Consider the following 23,277-nt stretch of genomic DNA (forward strand, 5'->3'; position numbering starts at 1 on the left):
AGAGCAACACGCAACGTGTTGCATATTCCCAGGCTTTAGAAAGGAGAGAGACGCTGTCATCCTAAGCCATGATACTTGCAGAGATGAACTCTGAATTTTCAGGCCAAGTTCCTGCAAGGACAGTGATATGAAAATGAGATTTTTGCCATTTTGCCCCATACCAATTCCTCATAGCTGAAACTACTTCAAAGCTTCTTTACATAGTTGATTTGCTGCCCAGCCCTTATCCTCAGCTTGAGATATATAACCTTGTTTCACCGTCTTAATACCGTTATCGTTAATTAGATGGACGTGTCAGGAATCCAGAGGTTTCATTTAAAGAGTTGAATATTGTCCCATAACTAAGAACTTCTATTTATTACATGCAACAAATTGAAGTCATTGTAATACCTTGCACATAGGAGCTAGTACAATATCCCAAATAATTTTTAATAACATTCTTGGTATCTCTCTTTAAAAACCAATATTTTTAACTTTATGTAGACAGTAATCCGAGACTGACTTCATTTTTCATAACCATTTTATTTCCCAGATACAAAAAACAAAGAACAATTTTACTTTTTTTTTTTTTTTTTTTCCAAAAAGTAGACAGTTGCCCTATTTTAAATTAGGCACTTGCTTGTCCACAAGTGGAATCTTATTAAATAATCCTAAATAATTAGTTTCAGGAAAACTGAGAAAGTAATATTTCCCTGACACACTCAGTCCTATCACATCCGCCATACAAATGCGAAGAAGTTCCAAACTCTCTAAACTAGACATTCGCATGCATCCACTCAAATCTGCAAGGAAGGAGCATGAAGTTCTGCAGACAAGAGAATCTTTACTTTCCAGGCCACTGAACCAATGTTGACAAATGTCCGAGGGATTCATTATGTAAGGAAATCCTAGGAAACCACTTTGTGGGACAACCATGTTACCTAAAAGCAAGAGGCAACCTCTCACCGAAAAGGGAGGGGTGATACATAAACGCCTCAATCTGTGGCAAATCTCAGGGTCATAGATTTGCAGAGGTTATATAATTTTCCCTTTGCAAGAAGACATATGCACACATCTTGAGGAAAAAGGTAGAGGGAACTTCAACCGGTACAAACTTTAAGATGCAAGTTGGCTGGTAGCAGAGGACTGAGAGGAAGTCATTTTTTTCTACAGCAACACAGTCCTGTCCCGTGGTCCCGCGTGCTTTAATCATGAACTTTTCGTATTGGTTATCAAGATGGATGAAATTTCTTTTCAAACACGCGTTTGTTTCCTCTTTTCACAATGTTCAATAATGTTGAGACACACATTTTTTGTGCTAGCATGTTTTTGCTGGTTCTTAGACACTGCAGGGCTTGCCCACATCACTGGGAGATGTCTCCACTTGCTTACTGTGAAACGTCTACTTAGCAACGATGGTCTGGAGGAAATAAAATAAGCAGCTTTCACCTTTCCCCAATCTCAAAAGTTTAAAATTCAGTGTTTCTTAGATTAGTATTAAAATGCAAAAAAAAAAAAAAGGTAATATATTATACATATATGTTACCTTGTGGCATCTACTATTCTTAAATTTTTATGCTTCCCAATCCAAATACTGTCTTAATTTTCTTGGGCAGACTTTCTATTTTAAAGGAAATCTTGTGCAAATGCCAAGAATAACTTATATTTCTGTAAAAGATACTACAGCAAAATCTGGCTATTGCACTATGAAGTACCAAAAGAATGGGTGAATGCCATGATACGGCCTCAGTACATTCAACTTTTTATTAGAGACTAATATGTAGAAAGAAATTTATCTATGAAAGCTATGAAAGTACTCAGAATTCATGAATGTGGGCTGTAGTTCTCACCCCAAAATGTAGATCTGGGCAAAGAAGGCCTGATAGCCATACATTAATATCCAGGGGCATATCCAGGCAGAATGATGGGCAATCATCTTAATCTCAAGGTCTTAAAGTCAGACTCAAGAAAACATGTACGAGACTCTACATAAAACACATGAATTCCAGATATAATCTCCAGATATAATGGAGAACAAAGGATTAAATAGGTATATCAATTTCATTTAAACTCTTCATATCCACAAATATCTATCTTTGGAAATATCTGAAGCAGGTAACAACAGAATAACCAGGTAGATCTCACTGAGAAAGCAGGAGGAAGGAAAAACTCCTCAGGTGAGGTTATTGTGGGTAAAGGCCTCTTGGTGACAATTTGAATTGAGAAGGCAGTGGAAGAGTTTGACCCTGATGCCACATGGGAGCCTCTCTGATTGGAAGCGCTTTTGTAAAGCCTATGTCCATAACCCTCCACACTAGCATGCAAGCATTGCAATAGTGGGAGGATTAAAATATTTAACTTCAGTTGCAGCCACGATAGACATCTGTGTCTCTGGTTCCTCTATCTACAAATGCAAAAGGCACCTTATTTTTCCTCAGCGTGCCCACTTTCAAGGCCTTTAAACCCATTTTAAAAAGCATTATAACTTTAGTTCTCTCAAGCCAACTCTCATTCAAAGAGTAAGAAAACACCAAAAAAGGGAAAATGATTAAAGCTGGATTAGCTCCCAATACTATAAATCCCTTCCTAGTCACGTGGAGGATGACTTTCAGGCACTATTATCTTGCATTCTTTACTGTCACATTTATTATTTTGATCCATCTCCCACTGCAGGGCTGCATTTGACACCTCACCACATCCCATTCCTGCGGCCTCCCTGGCCAGCTAACCCAACCAGGTGGCTCAACCGTGCCAAGGAAGTCGATGGCCATAAACGCACGGGCCATGTGGACGGGCGAGGGAACAGGCCCAAGTAGGTAGCGCCCAGGCTTTATTAAAGCAGTATGAGATGACACTGAACGACTGAAGCGACAATCCTAATACTGATGTAACAAAACAAATTGCTAAGAGTTTTATATTTTACGGAAATCTGGAGAGCTAAGAGGAAAATATGCATAAATACAACACATTAAGCAATTTAAAAACAAAGATGAGTGTTGCAACACAGTATTTACTTCCAAATACATTTTTATTATTCCTTTGCCAAAGCAGAGATAACTTTTTGCCAGTGGTTGATATTAAGGTTTTTTTTCATCCTACTGTATAAACTGATGTTTCTCCCTTGAAATGAAAGGGCAATAAGGAATCCTAACATGAAAACTATCAACTAAGCAAATCACTGCTCCCCAGAACAGAATGTTTTACATTTCTATCAAGATCATAATGAAGCTTGTATTGTAATATTGTTATTGCAATAATATAAATTTTTATTTTGAATTAGCAATGCTCATATTTTTGTTAAAACAAGAAAAAAAAAACTCCTAATTTGTTCTTTTAAAGGACCTTGGAATCCCACCAGGACAAGTGTGTGCAAAGCAAACATAATATAAAATATGAAATAATATAAAATACAAAAAGCATTTATCCATATCTACTGCAAAAGAAAGAGTATAAAATTAAATTATAAAATTCTCATCCTTACAACCTTCTGGATACACTTAATGTATATAGGTAAACCATGGGAGAACGTATTTCCAAAGGGGAGAGAATCCACATTTAGATATTATCTGGGAAAAAAAAAAATGCATTGAAATTCCTTTGTGATGAATAGACTGTTTTTTTTTTCTCCTCAGGGTGACCTCTACCTTCAGAATATGATGGGTTTATTATGATTAATAAATTTCATTTCCACAGAGGAAAGGAACAGTGTCAGCTTAAACTTAAAGCATGTAGGTTTCTTTTTAAATGCTAATTTTTAAACACGCCCTTGCATGACACAAAATTTAGAAGCTCGCAAGGTTAGCAGAATAGATTCTGCTTTCCATTCTGAAAATAGCAGGAAGGATTTAAACGATATTGCCACACTGAAAATCGGTAAGCTGGTGCAAGCACTTAGGGATGATGCCAGCACACTGATTTCTCATTAAAATTAGCAAATTTTAAACATTTGGTGATCATTTACACCGGAAATGATTACCCTAAATAATTTACTCAAACTTAGGACGTGCAAATGACAAAGTATTTTGAATAGCATGACTATTTACGTATTTTACAGAATATTAAATCAATTTATTGATGCTTATTTGAACTCAGAAATTCTTGCCTCCAGAACACATCCGAGGAGCACTATGTGATGCCCCAGTAATGATAACAGGGTAAGTTCTAACCTTTAGCATTTTCTTCACTTTGCCTGGAACAGGCCGTAACAGGAAAAAACAAAATGTTCATAGCATTTTGTTACCACACGCGCACTCACTGCTGAATGGCTGCACCAACACTTTGCTGGAATATGCTTAGGAAAAACTCAGTAAAGCAATGCTAATGTCTCCAAATAGAGCTGCAAAGTATTCACCTATGGCTCAATGAGGAAATCTTGATATGTTCATCTTTATTCAGGCTAAGTTTCCATTTTATTTTTATTTATTTATTTTTCAATATATACAGCACAAGTATGGATAAGCAATAATTTGTTGCCCACAGTGGAAACAGAAGACAGAATTAAAAATGGTAATTGTTTAGGAAGCATTTGTAAGGCCTTTTAAATTGAATCTCTCTCTTTAAAACAGCCGCTGTAGCTATTGCTGAATTTTCTAAAAAGCAGCAAAGCAATTCTTTCTCTCCACTTAATTATCTTTTTAGTATTTAAATTATTTGGTAATGTGGCTGTATTCCATATAAGGAAGGACAGTCACTCAAGCTCTGATTCTCACTGGAGAAATTTGCAAAGTGCTTAATAACATACATACTCTAACGTTTAACAATAACGAAAATAAAGGAAAACTCATAGTACAGAATATGTAAGAAAATATTCTCAAGTGATTTGAGAAGTATGAGAATTTTAAACATGGATTTATTTAGTAATCTAGTGCTTGTATCTTGCTGACCATTATCATTTCCCTCCCCTTCCTCTTTTTTAAAGTCTAGGTATTGCTGAAACAACTATAGGAACTGATGAAGCTATTTAAAAAAATAAAGAAAAGGAAGTTAAAGCAGTTAAGATTGTGGTAGAACCCCAGCTAGTGGTCAGGTTAAATTAAAATGGAAAATATTATAACACTGTGTTCTGATTGCCTGTTACTTGCCACATTAAAAGCAAACTGCACATATCACTAGGAAGCCCTTCTAACTTTTCCACAATATAATCCATTTCTAACTATCTTTGATTATAACCGAACAATTAAATTTTGTAATTACTGCTTCTAACCTGCATGTGTGAATAATTTTCAATTACTGAAATAATTTTATTGACTATTATTATTGCTGAATTTTACAAAGAAGCAACCAAATGACTCAGACTTGACTAGGTGACAGAAAATGGAATCTGAAGAGCAGTTTGGTCCTCATATCCTAACTGCTCAACCACAGAACGGGCTCTCTTGCAGGACGCGCCTCTTGCTCTTCACGGGTGACAGTGACATGGAAAAGGCAATCCAAATATGTGTGATCTTATGAAGAACTGCAATAAAATTTTGTTTAAAAAAAATGGTGTCTGCAAATGGTGCCTAACCTCACAACAAGGCATGTGCAATTAAACCCCTTCAATTAATTTGGATATTAACACCAACCAACCTCAGGCATTTCAGTCAGTTAAGTGAGGAATAAGTGTCTAAATACCTTAGAGGGCAATCAGGAACAGAGCCTACCATAAGGCTTTACTTAAGACAAAGTAAAATGACTGAAAGCAGTCATAAAAATACTTCCCAGCCATTTTCCTTATTGTAAAGGTTAAGAATGCTAAAATGCAGAGTTTTAAAATGCATAATATCAAATACTGAGATCATTTTGCAAGGAAAGAGCATAAAATATTCCTTTGCATATCATTTTCCTCTTCACTGCTGATAATGGTTTACAGATTTGTGATGGGGTAGAGGAAATAACTTGGGAAGATATAGTACAGACAGTCATAGTGCAATCAAATAACAAAATTTCAAGTTATACACCAGTGCTGAACTCCTATATATTTTGAAGGTCAGGAGGGATTTCCTGCTGGCAGAGCATTAATATTTCTGAGTTTTCAGAGAGCCAAAACTAGACCACAGGCTATCCTATGAATACTATGAAACTCTCTACTCCTTGATGCCATATATGCACTTGGCCAAATGAGATTTACTCGCTAGCAGAGGGGCAGGTTTTGCAGGAATGTCAGTCACTGGCATGCAGGCCTGGGTTTGAGTTTTATTCCTGTATTCCAGCCTGTGGCTTCTTTGTAGCTTTGCTACATGTTCGCAGCCATTCCAAGTTGAGCTGCCATCTTGCTAAACATATTTAATTAAATACGACAGGCACTGGCTGATTTGCAGAAACATAAAAGTCAACTGGAGCTGACTCGGCCCTGGGCAGAGGCGTCAGGGACAGATCTGGCCGGCAAACACTCTCTCCAGCTTCACAATTGCATTTCCCAGTGGTCAAAGGAACTTCCCCCACACATGGGGATTTCATGTCTGCTTAAAAAGCTAATGCACTTGCATTCTAGGAACATTGTTCTGTTTAATTTCTATACCAGAAAGTTATATTTTATCTACATACCAAAATAATAACAACAATAATAAACCACTACGGAATCTGAAGCTTGGTATCAGGTGACAACTAAAAAAAATGGTTCTATTTCAATGAAAAATAAATATTTCTTTAATTTGTAAAGCATTCTCCTATTGAGTATCACTATTACATTTTTGGGGCAATAACACTTGAATAAATTCTCATCTAGTTCATTAAATATACCATGTACCTTGCATATTAGATTTAGTCTTTTATGCTTGTATGTAAAGATCTGTAGTACATAATATCCCTTTTTGTTTAATGTTTGAAATGTAATATGATAATCTCAAGATATTAAATTTTATTTTTAAATCCTGAACTCGTTCACGATCATACACATACCCACACAGACTGCCCTCCAGGTGTAGTATTTTCATTCTATCAGAAAAAAATATGTCTAGTTGCCTCATTAAAAACAAAACCGAAGATGCACACATGCTTATATGCACTTGTTGAGGGCAAACACAGATTATTCACTCTTGCTGTTATCAAAGTAGCTTCACATTGCAAATCCTCCATTTACAAATCACAGCACCTCAGCTTTACTTAATCTTGTCATGTTGTCACATTTGACTAGCCATGCGAACTGACCTAGAACTGTAAGCACGAGGCAGGCAAGCTGTCAAAGAGATAATGACAAAGATGCCAGAAAGGGCTGCCAGGGTTTTCACTGGGTGAGCGAGAAGAATTATTCCAACTCCATGAAAGAAGAACAGAGGACGATCAAAGTGTTTACTGATTTTTATCAGCTGATCCTGTGGCTGAACATCTTACCATGTAACTACCAAGAGCAGTAAAAGCAGTAACGAATACAGTTCCGTACAAGCCGTACACAGCTATTTACAGCTGCAGTAAAAGGCAGTGTAAACTGCCAACATAAAGGACACTCAAATTTATTGAAGATGTTTAATAATGTGCATTAGTACAACATTTCCTAGTCTTCCTAGTGCAAAAACTTCAGCATCTGCTATTTTTCACAGGGAAAGCAGAACAGGCTTAAATAAATACTAGCACAAAGACCTTACAGATGCTCCTTCATCTTTGCTTTTATCTGATTAGTGGAAGAGCATAATGCAATAATAAAGGCAACTTGAAGAAAATGGTTATTTTCCCAGCCAAATTGCTTCATGAAATAAAGTCAAATCCACTGGCAGCAGTACTAAAATGAAAGAACCTCTCACAACGGAACATATGTCTTTACATAGTACTTCAAAAAGACTGATGAAAGTATCTCTGAAACAGCATTTTTTTTCTAAAGCAGTTTGGATTTTATGTGCTTCTTGGAAATTCCTTTCAAAGAGTATAATCTGATCATGATATTGTACCAGACAGGGATAGGATTATTTCTGTACTGTCGTGGAGGTGGGCTGCATCAGGCATCTTACCCACTTTGGGGTACCCAATATTAACTAGTTTTTGAATCAGTAGCCCTGTGTCTTACTATTGTTTCATGGATTAAATTTGTGGCAGCGTTAGAGTTGATAGGCTAACGATGGTGTACAGGAAAACTGCAGTGATTTGTGCAATGGTCCTGATCAAACACTGCTAACATTCTGTTCAAACCACTTTGATACTACAAGCTCCAGTACTTGCTTCCTCAGTTTACCTGCTGTTATGATATGTTCTTCCTAGAGTTAAAAACTAAACTTTTCAGAATGTTTAATCTCTTTTGGAAACTGTATCTTTCACCAAATGATAGTCAATAATTTAATCTTGGACTGTCAACTTCTAAAGCCCTCTAATGCGCTTCTTTCACATGCATAAAACCCCACCTCCTGAGGATGACTCTGCTCAAAAATGGAAACAAATGCAGTCACAATTGGGTAGATGTTCAATCTACTTCCACCACACTTCATTTCAAATGCAAGTTCATACTGTACACTTGCCTCTCTTTCTCTCTTTTAACCCCCAAATCATAAATGAACATGCCGGCTGGGGAGGGGAAGGAAATAATGTCAGGCATGCAATGCCAATGGGTATTTCTGTTCCTAGATGGCAGTTGGATAACAGTTAAAAACTGCAGGAAGAAAATAAGAGTATCATAAATCTGAAATAATGACCCTGTCACATCTATAACACACACACACTCACACAAATATAATATGTAGATACACACTAATGCACGTCGAAAGGATACCCAAAAATAATCTTTTAAGAGTTAAATATTTTTACAAGATTTAAAGAAAATACACATTAAGCTCTATTTTGAAAAATGCATTAAAAATGCTAAAGCTTCAAAATAAATACTATCCTGTATTTATGTAATAAATAAAATAGAAAGTCTAGATCTCATTTTGAATTACAAGGAGGCTGATAGGACAAAATGCCAATTGCCCACACCAGTCAGAAGCCTCAGGATGAATTCCCTCCTAATAATCCCATGGTCCGAGATGTGCTATAGGAAATTCTTCAGAGATCCTTGTTAAAATTCCAGCATCAAACCTAAACAAGATTTCAGATAATTTCTCTACCTCTGTTCTAGTTCAGCTCTCCTTATATACTGTTTAAACATGCTTGCCAGAACAGATCGAGCCCAGAAGCACATAACTTTTTTTCTGAAGAGTAATTACTTTTAGCCTCAGAACATACTGAATTCAGTGAAGAGCAAAACATTTTAAAATTTCCCATGGTAGGATCCCTCCATCGGATACTGGCGTATGCTTCCTTTATATAATGTGCACAGAAGAATGGATGCACACAGATAAATGCAAATGTGTATATGCACCCACAATCCATAATTAACACATAATCATTTCTTCAAGATAATTTAATTTGCAAATCATAAAAAGAAAAAAAAATGTCAGGCAGCTGAGGATTAAGCCTCCCCTGACAGGAATGGCAGTGCATTAGGAAGAAACAAGTATGTATTACCAGAAAAAACACCCAAACTCTCCATTAATGCTAAAATTCCACCCCCAAGTTGACTTGTTATATTAGTATTTGAAATCCAAACACACAAGTTCTTTACCGAAAAAAAAAAAAGAAAAAAAAAGAAAAAAGGCAAAACAAACACACATATTCTCACATTTCAAACAGAGAGAATGCCATATATTAGCAATAACTCCATCGTATACTGAACTGACAAACATTTGAATCAGTGTAATAGAGTTTAGGAGCACTACTAGCAAATAAAATTGTGTTGTTTTGCATGCATCTGAAAACATACAGGCAGGAGTTTAGTGTGTGTCTAGATATATATAGATACACACATATACAGCTTGTTTTAAAACACAAAGTATCAGTAAATGAATTAGTTGAAAATCAACTAACTGGCTTGATAGACTAAACTTAAATTTGGCAGTTTGTAGCACACAGGAATATGGACCAGAGTGTGATTTTTTTATACAGACAAAAGTCCTTTTAATTCTGCATAAAAATTTGGGTATGAAAGGAATAGAAGGTACAGGCTTTCATTAGCTTGCTCCTTTAGATCAAGCAACAAAAAAGGTACCTAGAGTCACCTATTATTGATATGTTTATCATATGGTTAGAAACATACCTAACCAAAGATACTGTACTAACGAACCAGTTCAACAGAGTAAACTGAAATGCTTTCATAAACACATACACAGAGATCCCATTTCTTCTGTGTGAAGTTCACCGAATTTACTGATAAACAAGAATGTTGTATTTTTGACTGGAATGCTGAAGTAGGGACACAGGGCATATGTACATAGTCCTGAACACTTAAATTCTTCCTGTCCCGAAGAAATGTCTTTATTATAGAAATAAGTATTGTTTTAGAAGGGCTAACTCTGCAGAACAAGAAAAATATTGAAGACCCCATGCCTATCTCTAGAATTCGTAAGTTAAAAAAAAAAAACAACAAAAACAGCAAAAAAACTAAAATCCGTTTCTGCATACTTACTTAACATGGCCTAGATTTGTAAGTCAGTAGTCTCCCTACCACAGCTCACTACAATCCAGAGCAGAGCAGGAAGAGAAAGGAAGACATTCTCTTTATAGGCACAGGTGAAATAATGAATACCAAAATCCAAGTCTAGTGAGATCAAGAAAGGGTCACAGGTTTTCTTCTCAAAATGTATTCTGTTACTGATCTAGGGTTCTGAAAAAGTTAGGTTAAATCAGGTTTTGTAATAGAAGAACTTTTCAAAATATCTCTCAAAACACTATGGCTAGCAAAAAGAGTATTACTCAGCAGATTTCAGCTTTAATTATCGTCTTCTTTTTTTTCATATGTAATGTTCTTTACTTGTTTTTACGTAGTTTACTATAGCATAAAGAGCAAAGTCTTCAACTCTCATTTATTCCACCCAATATATAACTCTCCATAATTAACAATTTGTGTCAGACTATATGTCCTTTCCATCCTTAAATATACAGAGTTCCCATAAACTCAGCTGTTATTTTGCATAACATTATTGGCAGAATATAGCCCAGAATGGTTACTATTTACTTTGGCTTTTGATTTCTGATGTAGCATCAAACATCATCCTTACCTGAATTAAGGCTAAGATCGTTTGAACTATTATGTTCAAAAAACAACAGCAACAACAAATCCCTTGACATATTCAATATACTTATAAATCACCATTAATAAATACCATATTTAGAACACACTTCATTCTTCTGTACCCATGCTTACAACAACGATAGTAGAGTAACAAAGCAGCTGAGACCTTTTACTTACTAGAGGGTGATTCTCTGAAGCCATAGACCCTCTTTCCCACTATCTTATCCATAGGATAGACTTTGTGAGTGCTTTGGGGTCTCCAGTACCCTTGTGGGCAATATTTGCCCCCAAAGAGTTGGAAAAAAAAAATCATTAAAACGATAGAACTTACAACGTAGTACATACATCTAAGCCTTTATTCTTTTCATTAATTCATTAGTGCTTTCGTTTTTTAAAGTTACAATCTTGATTGTACTGCACAGTAAGTTTTTATTAAAAGGTTTAACATATCCTTACTTTTCTAGGCCATGTAATACTTAAACTGGAAATAAAACACCAAAGTCAGCAAAATAACCTGAAGTCTTTTATATGGCAGAATCTAAAGGCTCAAGCTATAAATTAATGAAACTATTCCAAAGATTTATATTATGGACTTTCCTATGCTTTCTCTTACGATTAAATGCAGCATGTGAAAAAGGATATTGAGACCTGGATGGATGCATCAAGAAGTATCAATGATTGTTACCTGCAGAGGTGTTACAAGAAATTTCATCTGCTGCAACGAAGACGAATTGATTTCTGCAAGAGAAGATAAAATTCACAATACTGCTTGCTGACTGGGCAATGTGCTAGCTGCCAATTGACTTGATGTTTACAGATGGGGTAGGGTAAGGGTGCTTAATTTTCATGAATGTAGCAAGAAAAAGTGTTGAAGTATTTCAGTACTACAGAGTTTATAAGGATCATGAGGTAGACATGCTGGGATCTTTTAAATGAAATAATGGTGACATTTGGATATGGACTATGCACAAACTCTTGCATTGGAAGCTTCATGTTTTGTGTCACAGATATGTCATGCTAAAATATAGTTATAGAGGCTAATAAATAATCAAACGGTATTTATACTAATATAGACACTAAAGGGCACTAATGAAAAGTATGTAAAAAAAACTACTTAAAAATGCAAATTACTTAGCACAGCTTAAATGCGAGTATTTAAAATACTTTTTATATTTCTAATATGATTTCAACAGAAAATTAATTTTCTGCTATTTATAAAAAATATGACACAGTATATTCTCATATAGTGCCATCCGAATACATGCAAAACTTTTTTGCAGAATCTTAGGACAATAAGCTAGAGAAATCATTATTTTGGTATAAACCTTCTCTTGCAAAACTCTTTTTTCACAGGTAACATAAAAAGAGAAATCCTAAATATACTAGCAGAGAGCTCCATTATGGCACAAATCCTGTTTTGTATTTTCTGAAGATAAAACAAACAGGATTTGGGGTAGTGTTTGAGAATTAGCAATTTTTTTCCTCTATATGGATATATATAGACTTCGCGGATGATGTCTGTGTTATGCAGTATAAATGAAGAGCCTGCCTGAAGCTTTAACACTTAGGTGTTGTTTTACTTCAAACTACAGGTAGCTTCTCCAGCCTGCACTGCTAAGGTGAAAACCAGCGTTTTTAGGTTGTGCACAGCTTTAATGCAAGAGTCTATAGAAAAGGAACTAGGTCTCGCTTGTACTAAGTCCTACCTGGAAAAGTCAGTTCTGCAGGACGATCAAAATCCTGTCAAGCACCAACTACTCTGAAGCTCCTACATAAACTTGTTTAGATCAGGAGCAAATATCTATGGGGGTAACAGAACCTTGAAGGGTTAAGGCCTAAGAGAATAAAATCTTTTTCTATTACTTTACCTGCAATACACTAAAGATATTTTAAATTCTTGCTAAAAACCTGTGAACCTTGTTATTTAAAAGTTCACATTCTGTGGAAGGAAAAAAAAAAAGAAAGAAAGAAAGGGAAAAAAAAAAAAAAGAGGAATCTGTGATCCATAGAACAGGAACAGAATTTGGTTAAGATTAAAACTAGCATTAGCTTATTATTGCCTCTGCCCTATATCAGAAATTTTTGCACCTGTATTATTTTATTATGAATAGACTTACTGACCAAAATATATTTTTCATCTAACTTGCCTATTCTGAATTGGATGTACAGATTGATAATTTTGTTCTCTATTTTGTCAGCTGCAGGAATTTCAAACTAATGATATTTATCTTGCATAGAATCACTTAGAATGGCGATTCTAGGATGAGTTTAAAAAACTGAAGGGGTATAAATTAAAACAACCTGAAGGAGCATGACCTTATCATTATAAGCACAAAGCTATTCTGTATTTCATAAGCAATATAATTTTTCACTACATTTACTCATATTATCTCTGGTATTATCAACTTTGGGGATAATAGGAAGGCCTACCTATAGGAAAACTCAGAACACTAAATTGTATTTTTTAAAAAAAAAAAAAACATTTCCCATCACTTATTGCTGAAACTGTTCTGAAATCTCACTTTTTTTTTTAAACCAGCTCTCTTTACATATAAATGGTAGAAAACTAATGCAAAAAAATTAATGCAAATTGTACCTACTGAAAAAACTACTATAAGCATTCCTTGATAAACAGTTTTGATTCATATAGGAAGATCCTATTTGCCTTAAATTTTGCAAAAGCAATCTATATTTCACAATTCCATAAATCAATTTGAAAAGTAAGGCAAAAAGTACATATCGTTCAGTATAGCAATTAAAATGAATTAAATGATAATATATTAATTCCTTAAACGGACAGTCAGTTTAGATGCTGTAGCTCAATGAGACAGTATAATTTATTTTGACTACTTAGGTATTCCTCATAATGATTTCAAGTGCTTTTTTAGTAGTTTGATGGCTTTAATGTTTTATAGTGACTGATTTTTTTTATTTACTTGAATTCTATAGTATTACTTACACAGCCTCAGAGGAAGATCTGATTTCTGTATGTCTCACCTGCTGTCCAAAGCAAACATTTCTTAGTGTGGCCAATCCCATAATCAAGAGAAGTTGTCCTACTGAGCTCCATTGGCACCACAGTACTATTTTTCTTAAAATACATGGAAAGCAGACCTGGAAAAGGCCAGTTAATCTAACTTGGTCCTTTCCTAATGTAGGATTGCTCCCTTTAAAGATCAGTTTTAATAGTTAAGTGCATTGAGTATACTAGCTACTAAAATTGATCTTTAAAGCTAAGTGAATTGATTGTGCAAAAGAATCTCACAAATGAGGTAAGCTGGAACTTCCCAAGGCATTTTAGGTTGTTTTCCTGTTTATTATCACTTTCAAATTGCACTAAATAAGTTTTTAGTGGTTTAAAAGAATACCAGAAAATGTAAGCACACCCAATTTTATTATACAAAAAGAGACAAAGAATTGTATCAATCAATTAAATTTGTATATTATGAACTAAAACATAAGATTAAGTCTTCACTGCTCATTGTTTGAAATTTCAGATGTAAAACAACATGTACATAAAATCCAAAGGATTTTATTCATGGTGTAGCTATTTGTTTGGGGTAACACAGAAAGGCCAACTGGGAGAGTCACATGATAAATATATTGGTCATGACACAGGCATTGATCTGAATGCACAGTTGGCCGTACCTGACATGCCCAATATTTACATCCTGGGGTACATGCAAGCCCTGCCAGCGCAGGAGCCTCTGGCAGACCCAGCGACCTGGGGCAAACCCCAATGTGTGGGCAGGACCACGGACTCTGGGGCTTCCCCACAGCTGGTTCCACCTCCGTGGCTACTTCCCGGTGGCAACCACTGCTGCAGGGGCTTACCTCACCTAACCCCACAGATCCCTCACTATTTATACTAGGAAACTGAAGGCTGCTATAAAGCTTTGCCATGGTATGGTAGCAAAGATATCTTTAAAGTTAAATGTGCTTTAGTACTTTTGAGAAGGATCTATATCACCCCAGTTTTCAAAAAACGCTCAACACTGCTTGAATTCTTATGCCTCGCTTCCCCTAACACCCGACCAGGATCCTCACAGAGCTGCACGAATGTCCCAGAGCCTCATGACATGAACCTTTACATAGCAGAGAAGTAGCCACTGCTACTTCTGCCCAGAAGTCTTCTCCATGACTAAAATATTAGATGCTTTCCCTCTCTCCTCCTTGATGCTGGTAGCTTGTGAAAACAGCCCATACTACAGCATCAAAATGAATTAAAGAAAAAAAAAATTAATCACTAGAATCCGTGACTTATCTTCCCTATGGCTTTTTAAGATACAGAAGCACTTATGTGAAGAAACCCTACATATGAATGAATACCTTCACTCTTCCCTTCTTGTGACCAATGCCATGCACAGTAGAATGGGGAAGAGCTCTAGAAGAGTCTTTGACCAGGGCATCCTGCCAACATTTTTCCCTTATCGTCTTTTCCTCAGAGAAGCTTGGAAAAAAGTGAGGATTCCATATATATTTTCTGTGCTGGACTTATTGTAGAAGATCTTAGATCACAAGATCTTTGATCAGCTACATTAGGGCTTACGTTCTCAGGAGTGATTGTCAGCCATTAGGCTTCTAAAAAATTTATGTTTAGATGGAACAGGGCACTGGCACTTGGAATCCAAGCACTCTTTGAAAGTTTTGGGGATGACAGAAGATGGGCAGAAAAAGTCCAGCAGCTACACTCAAAGCATATTCTGCAGCAGCAAACATCAGAGAGGACAGAAATATATATACACATATGTATATATATTTTCAGGTTCACTTCATCACCTCTGTTCTAAAAGTAGCCTGTTCTAAATTTAGCCAGCTCATTGATTTACAACATTTAGAAAACAATATACTAAACCAAAACCAAAGCAAGTGAAGAATAGGAATTTAAATGAAGACTGACTAAGGTTTTTCATGATAGACATTACTTAGTGAAAAACACTACTGATGACAAATGATGTAATCGAATGTTATGTACACACAGAAACTAGGCCTTCTGGGGTGTCCAAAACCCTTTTTCCTCACCATAGACTAATTTCTTCAGCATGGTTATAGCAGCATAAGTTAATTAGAAGGCCCAGAACATTTTATAAATACATTTTGCCAGTACTCTCCCTTGCCAAAATGGTGCATCCTCCCATTTTTAAGAATAACTGTCTCCTATCATCTTGCTTCTAACAGGTCACCTGTAACTGTGCTGAGGTTATACAGAAAAAAACTCCAAACTTCTGTATATTCATTTTAAAGCTCACTGACCTACTACAGAAGCTGTATATGATTACTAAATTTAAATTTAGCTACGTCTGTATATGTGGTATTTAGTGGAACCATATCGGCAAGTTGTTAACTACTGTGTAATGTTTTTAGCTTTCATTTCTATGGAAATCTTTTCTACATCATGTTTAAGAAGTCTTGAAGGTCTTTTGGAATCATTTTTAGTTTGCACGCTCTGAGTTAGTTTCAGGTTTGTAACACCTGACATTCCAGTTGTGGGGGGATGTACTTCACGGGCACCGCACGTGCTCCTTCAGGAATAATTAAATTAGGTACATCAGAAGGGCTGTTTAAAGAACGTTTATGAATTTCCTGGAAACTTTTCCCAACTACCTTGATGTCTCCCAACCTCATACACACTACACCAGCAAGCTCAGCACCACAGCATCAAATGCTCCAAGCAGACAGAGAGGTTTTGGTCTCACGCTGACTTTGATACAGGATTGGAACCTCAGGCTTCATCACATATAGAAAGCAGGGAGTTTCTCTTCATTGAGAAAACTAACTAGATGTTTTCTCAACACATGAAGCTCTGATATTCTGCTATACATAAATATATGTGGATCAATATAGGCTTAAAAATATCCCTTCCTCAAGCGAAGCTGCTGTAAGTTCAGAAAAGGGGTCTGAGATACTCCTTGTTATGACCTAAGAGATCTCAATACCATCAAGCACAAATCTCAAGTATCTTCAGGACAAACTACTTCTTTGCATGCTCCCTTTAAAGGCTGGACTACAGCTCCTCCACACTTCAAAAAGAAGTGTTTCTCTCTCTCTGCTACTACATATACCTAGAAGAGCATTAATCTATTATTATAATTTCCCTGCTGTGCTGTACTACTGCTACTGGCCCTGGTATTTTTCGGTTGTACCTTGGGAAGTCTACATATTTGGACCACTGGGGATGAAGGGCGCAAATTACCAAGTGTTGCCTGTGTCCCCTCTTCTCCCTGAAAGTTGGAATATTTGCGCTTTACACGGCATATGATGAAGGACAAAATATTGTCACACACATAATCTAACCCAGATCTCCTAGAAGTTATAAGACACCTTTTGGGCAACACCAAGTCTCCATAAAACAGAAGCCATACCAGAGATCAAATGAGATTTTAAGGAATGAGAACTTTCCTAAAAATAAGCACAATAACTCTAGGAAGATTAAAATGTAAGAGAAGTCATAATCCCCTAAACTATGCACTGATTCATACACCAGAATTCCTGGACCTCGCTTGCTAAATTTACCTACTAAATTATTCTGCTTACCACAAGTGCAACAGTTGAAAGCCACAGAACAGAGAAAATTAAGACCAAAGCAAGTGCAGTACTGTATGGACGTTACAGTAGGAAGTTTTGAATTATATGTAATCGTTTAACTTGCTCTGTTAAAGAGCACCACGCGATTTACAGGCATAGTCAGTATCTAGATTTCATGGATCAAAACTGATGCATATTAAATGAAAGCACAGACTTCCTTGGAGCTATTCCAAATTGTATTCTCCAGGAATCTGGAGCTAAAAATGGATTTTGTCTGTAAGTGTAATATGAGATACATATACACATTTCTCATAATATTATTAAAAATTTTTCCCCTCCCCTGCCATGATCTAAAGTTTCAGGCTTCAGTGTTTTTAAGTCCCTCTTGATTTTTATTTATTTATTTTTATTGCCAAGATTAATTATTTATTTAAATTGTGAGTTATAACATAGCTGGTGGTGGGCTAGCCCAATACTTTCCTTGATATTCAAGTATGGACAAAACTTCAGAATCTCTCTCTCTAAAGTCATTTTATGAAGCCTTCTCAAACTCCTTCTCTCCAATGTCCCAAATTTCAATATCAAGGCTATTAAAGAATTTAGACTTGTTGCTATTACTATAATAACTACAGAAAGAAGGCTGTATTTACTATTACAATGCTTTATATTCCCATTACTGTAACATCCAAGTACATTATCATACTCATAGCATTTGAATCACAACAGATAAAAAAAACAACTAAACAACTTTACAGTCATACTCATAAATTACATCAAATGAAGTAAAAATGAAATTAGAAAGAGAAAAAAAATGGTTTATTGAGTGATATAAAGCTTCAACAGCACTACCATCAAGTTGGTTGACCTGATGTACATCAAGAAAATAATCCTTTACTCTTAGACTGGTCTCTCTCTCTCTCTCACACACACACCAGGCAATTTTCATCCACGGAGCTGCTTGTTCAATCTAACTGCTACTACCGATGCCAAGACAGAAAGGAAAACATAGATATTCTGCTTTCGCCTAGATATTCTGCTTTCACGGTGAAAGGATAACATACCTCCCACCTCCGTCTTTCCCTACCACTTTGTTAAATGACATTTAACAGAAATTTCTGGCATTTTGAGGCAGTCCTCAAAGGTGAATGGAGTAAAACCCTGCAGCAGAGGAAATGAATGTAGCTGCTTCTGTAACCACTGCCTCACAGCGAACACCAGCGCTCACCTTGCACGCCCAAGGAGGGCGGCCAGCCCACGGCCTGGCTGCGGAGGCCAGGGGTGTCCCTTGGCCAAGGCCGCATTTGTCTCTGCGGGTCTCTCTAATGCCCTAGAGGGTCTCAAATGACTCTATGTGCTGCATCAAGCAATTAACCAAGCCCTTAACTTGATCAACAGGTTAAGCGATTAAATTAGCACCTCTCTATTGCCGTTATCTGTGTCATCTTAGCCCTCAACACAGACCCTTAGGCCCTTTGCAGTGTGATTTACCCATAATCAAAGACAGGAGGACACCAAAAAGGCAAGAAATAGTAAGGTTTTAGGCATTAAGGTTTTTCCTACCTCCAGTCACACAACCTCAGGAGTAGGAGGAACTCACTAGCGTACTAGAAAGCAGTTTTGCACTTGTGGAAAACACATTTCAAGAATAAAATACGATAAAACAGAAAAACCCAACTCTTCTGGGATGTGTCTTCCCAAGACCAGAGGCATATGCCTTTATTAGCCCAGTTACTTAGAGGAAAAAAAAAAATCAAGTGACCAATAGAAGATGCATTCATATAATGTGTATTTTTGTGTCAGACTCACAGACCAGATGGAAAAACAAAAACAAAAATCCTGTTTTAACCCTTCTATTGAACTATGTAACTAAAAAACTATCAAGAAAGATGCTTGTAGTATAGTTTAATATTAATGGAGAAAAAGGCCCATACTGTGAACACTGTGGCTACAGCTCTTTCAGAACAGTGCCTTGGACATAAACTCTTCATCTCTCTCCTCCTCTTACCCCTCTGTCAGGGCCAAAGACTGCACAATTAAATTATCTATGGCAAACTGTCTCTGTATTTTAGAATTTAGCATAGTCATTGCCCAAAAATACATTTATTTCTGAAATATGTCCAGAATGTGGACAATGTCCTAAATCACAACCAAAAGGGAAATTTCTATAACCTTTTCACTTATATTTTAATTTTATGTGTATTTTCTTCTCCGTTTTATCTTTTTACTTTTTTGGTTGTTTGTTTTAATCAGTGCTTTACAGATATGCATAGGTTGAACTGATTTTACCTGCTGTATCAGTGGGCTTTCTCTACATATCCAAGTCCTTACAGTCCCTTTATAGTCCTTACACTATAAAAAAATTACTTGTATGATATACATATTATGATTATGTGCATTTATTTGCAAGAGGAACAGAGAAGATTTTTAAAATGAAATCTAGACAAATAGATGACATTTTGAATAACTCATAAATTTTGAATAACTCATAAATTCATCTTGATGTCAGTTGCCAGCTCTAAGACTGCTGGCATTTTACTATAATTAACAAATTCTATTAATATGATTAACAAATGCTATACACTTAATCTAAATCCTCATTTGAAGAACTAAATGACTAATTTTCAGAGGCACTGAGTGTCAGCAGCATAAACCAATGACAATATGATTCAGGTCTGATAGTTTCAGGCTATTTTTAAAGTTCTAGCATTTGCATTTGAATATTCTAGCATATTTTAGGCATATTTTTATGAAAACGTTCATGGGATTGATTTAAGAATTCATTCAAACAGCCAAAATGGATTTTATAGATCAATATGCTTTCCATTTGAAATTTGAAACAAAGATCTTCCTTTTCTTCCACATGCATGTGAAAGATTCCAGGACATTTTTACTAAAGGTTTTTCTTTCAAATACATGGGTAAACTAGCTTTATCTATTCCTGTTGTTTTCTTATTGACTATTGATTTGCCACAGCTCTGTCCCTAGAGTATTAGAAGCATATACAACTGACAATCTCAAAAGTATGCAAAGAAAATATCTAATTAAATGCCTAATACTGCTTTGCAATTCTTTGAGAAGGGAGGTGCTACAGAAAAAAAAAGGCATAATTAAACTAAAAAAACACAAGATTGTTAATTTCCTCTTTCTTTATTAATTCTGTCTACATAGTTATTTTAAGTACCTTTTTTTAATACTTCCTTGCCTCCATTAAACACATTTCCTGCACAGTGACAATTTGCAGTGGCAAATCCATATGGACTATACCCAACACATTCCAAACAATATTAGTAACATTTAATCCACCTTCTTGTTACCTCTTTCACAATGCTTTTAATTCCTTCTTACTTTTAAAGCAGTCACAGTGAAAGCACTTAGGTAGCAGTTCTGATCTGCCTCTTTGTGGTCTATCGAGTCAATGATCTGAAAACTAAAAACTGTATAATTAGACGCTGACATGTCCAGAGGAACTGTTATGGTCTATCATGTCACAGGCACAAGCACTGACCCAACAGACTGTAACAGTTTTGGTCTGCTGGACTAGGAATCAATGTTTTAATAACTCCCTAATGCTGTATTTATCCAGTTTGCTAAATACAACACACATAAACATTTTAAAGTTACGCATTCTTTCAACAACCTCTTATAGAGGAGAAGTCAGTATTAAATATTATGTAGATAATTACTTTAAAATGTAATCAAATTATTTTTTTTTCTTTTTCTCAAATGGAAATAAATGCATCTGTGGAATATATTCATAATCACGTTGATTTATTATGAACTTTTATATTAAAGTAAGGATCTCCCAAACTGCAATTCATTTCATAACCTCATGTAGGCTAGACATATGAAACAAAAGGATAGCAAGAATACTGAAGTTGATATGTAAATGTCAAAATAGAGTCACTGTTTTATTTATTTTATTTTATTTTATTTTATTTTATTTTATTTTATTTTATTTTTTTTTTTTTAAGCACTTAACACTTCTCATTATGTTCAAGAAGGAGCTGGTACAATGGTACTCAGCATCTTTGAAAATGGGAGCATTTTTGGATGCCAGATATGAAAGTCTAGGCTTTAGTTTTCCTCTACCTTATCTCTCAAATTTTTCTTTATGCTCCCCAGGATGGATGTCAAATCAAATTTTACAGTAACAGTCAAGTGTTTCCTTGCCTATGGGGATGCTAAATATATGCCTTGATGTTACAGAGAAGACAACTGGAAACTGCAGGGAAAAGTAGGACCAGCATATGAAGCACACCATCTCTGACATGATAGAGGTCTCATACCAGATGCTAACCACAATTCTGGGCAAGGAACTCCAACCCTTTTCACTATGGTAATACCACAGCTTTGAGTCAGTGAAGCAGTTATCACATTGGTAAATCAAGCCCTCAAAGTATCAAAAAACACGTTAATGCTACCAAATATTAGAAGGATACATTAAAAGATCAAGCGCACAACATAACTTTCTAGACCTACTAGGGGAGCCCATTTTTATTGCATATAATTGTTTGCCGTATTTTACTACATGAACGTGATTCCCTGTGTCTTCCCACAAAGCATTATTTCTACAATATTTTAGAGTGAATCACGGCCTCAGTCATTGCAAATTACTATATGCAGTACATTTTTATTTCAGGAAACTCCTTTAAAATTGCTCTATATGAAACTCCCTGTTCACAGTTTTTTTTTTTTTAAATCTTCAGATATTTCATTTTTTATCTTTGACTTTTTCCTTTTATACTATATTCTCTTTATTCATAATCACCAACATAGTTTCCTAATCCCTTCACTAAACTGTACTTATGGCTATACCATGAGTCATCTACTCTTAGTCTTTTCCCGAACTGTGATCTAGGTGATGAATATGGATTATGAAATATTAGCATGTTGCCAGTGATCACCTAGTTTGCCACATATTTGATATAGACATAGAGACATACAAAAGTAATAGTCAAATGCCTAAATCGATTACTTCTCCATAACATTTGCATTTTTATTTGCATTATTGGGGAATAAGCAAGTTTTAGCTACCACACAGGATAACCTGAATACACTAGACCAATCAAGCATCACCAGATGACATATCAATGTTTGAAGCAGAAAGTCATTGTATATACACAAAATGTCACTGCTACAGAAACTAAACATCATCTTTGTATCTGCCAGGATGCCAAGCAGCCTCTTGGATTCTCAAAATTTGGGGACAGTAAAATTAGTCAAAATTAGGACAGTATTCACTATTGGCTACATGATTCTTGCTTATTTGTCATCCACAATTCCCCTGAACTTTTCTGCATCTTCTATGCTAAGCTTGTATAGCAAATTTCAAAAATGTTTAAAGATTCCAGCTGCGAGTAGAGAAGTGAGACATTGCTTTGTCTTATTATTTTTCCTCCCCCAAACCAGTTACTTAAGGAACTACAACTGTGCACAGAATTCTTTCTCCTAAATCTTAAAAACTATGATCATTAAATAAATGAAGTACTACTGTTTAAAATATTAATCTTTCTATGAAATTATTTAATGGTAAATTAAACTCTGACTGAAGATGCTATGATATTTTATATGCTGTCAAATCTCTAATTTTTGGTATATATCATTAGTAGGATCCTCAATAAGAGAACATAATCTGAATAAAACTGTAATAGTTACATTGTTATTCATAAAACAGAATATCTTGAAGTTTACATTATTCAACAAATCTATACACAATCTATGAAAGGTCACATTTTGTATTTTATATATTTTTATTCTTTATT

The 23,277-nt window shown here is 35.5% G+C and overlaps 1 protein-coding gene across 24 annotated transcripts in view; it reads right to left on the reverse strand.

Moving 5' to 3' along the window:
- The window catches only part of RBFOX1 (RNA binding fox-1 homolog 1), a 950,329-nt gene that overhangs the window by 2,785 nt on the left and 924,267 nt on the right, over window positions 1–23,277 (reverse strand). For 6 of the 24 annotated variants that reach the window (XM_088523037.1, XM_088523031.1, XM_088523036.1 and 3 more), the window contains one exon: window positions 11,676–11,728. The exons of the other annotated variants lie outside the window; for them this stretch is intronic. In XM_088523037.1, the coding sequence (XP_088379163.1) occupies window positions 11,676–11,728 (53 nt within the window). The remainder of the gene's footprint in view (window positions 1–11,675; window positions 11,729–23,277) is intronic. 24 annotated transcript variants of the gene reach the window in all.

Source organism: Tinamus guttatus, unplaced genomic scaffold, assembly GCF_059628265.1.
Source record: "Tinamus guttatus ecotype Peru unplaced genomic scaffold, ASM5962826v1 Tinamus_guttatus_pri_ptg000172l, whole genome shotgun sequence".
NCBI lineage: Eukaryota > Metazoa > Chordata > Aves > Tinamiformes > Tinamidae > Tinamus > Tinamus guttatus.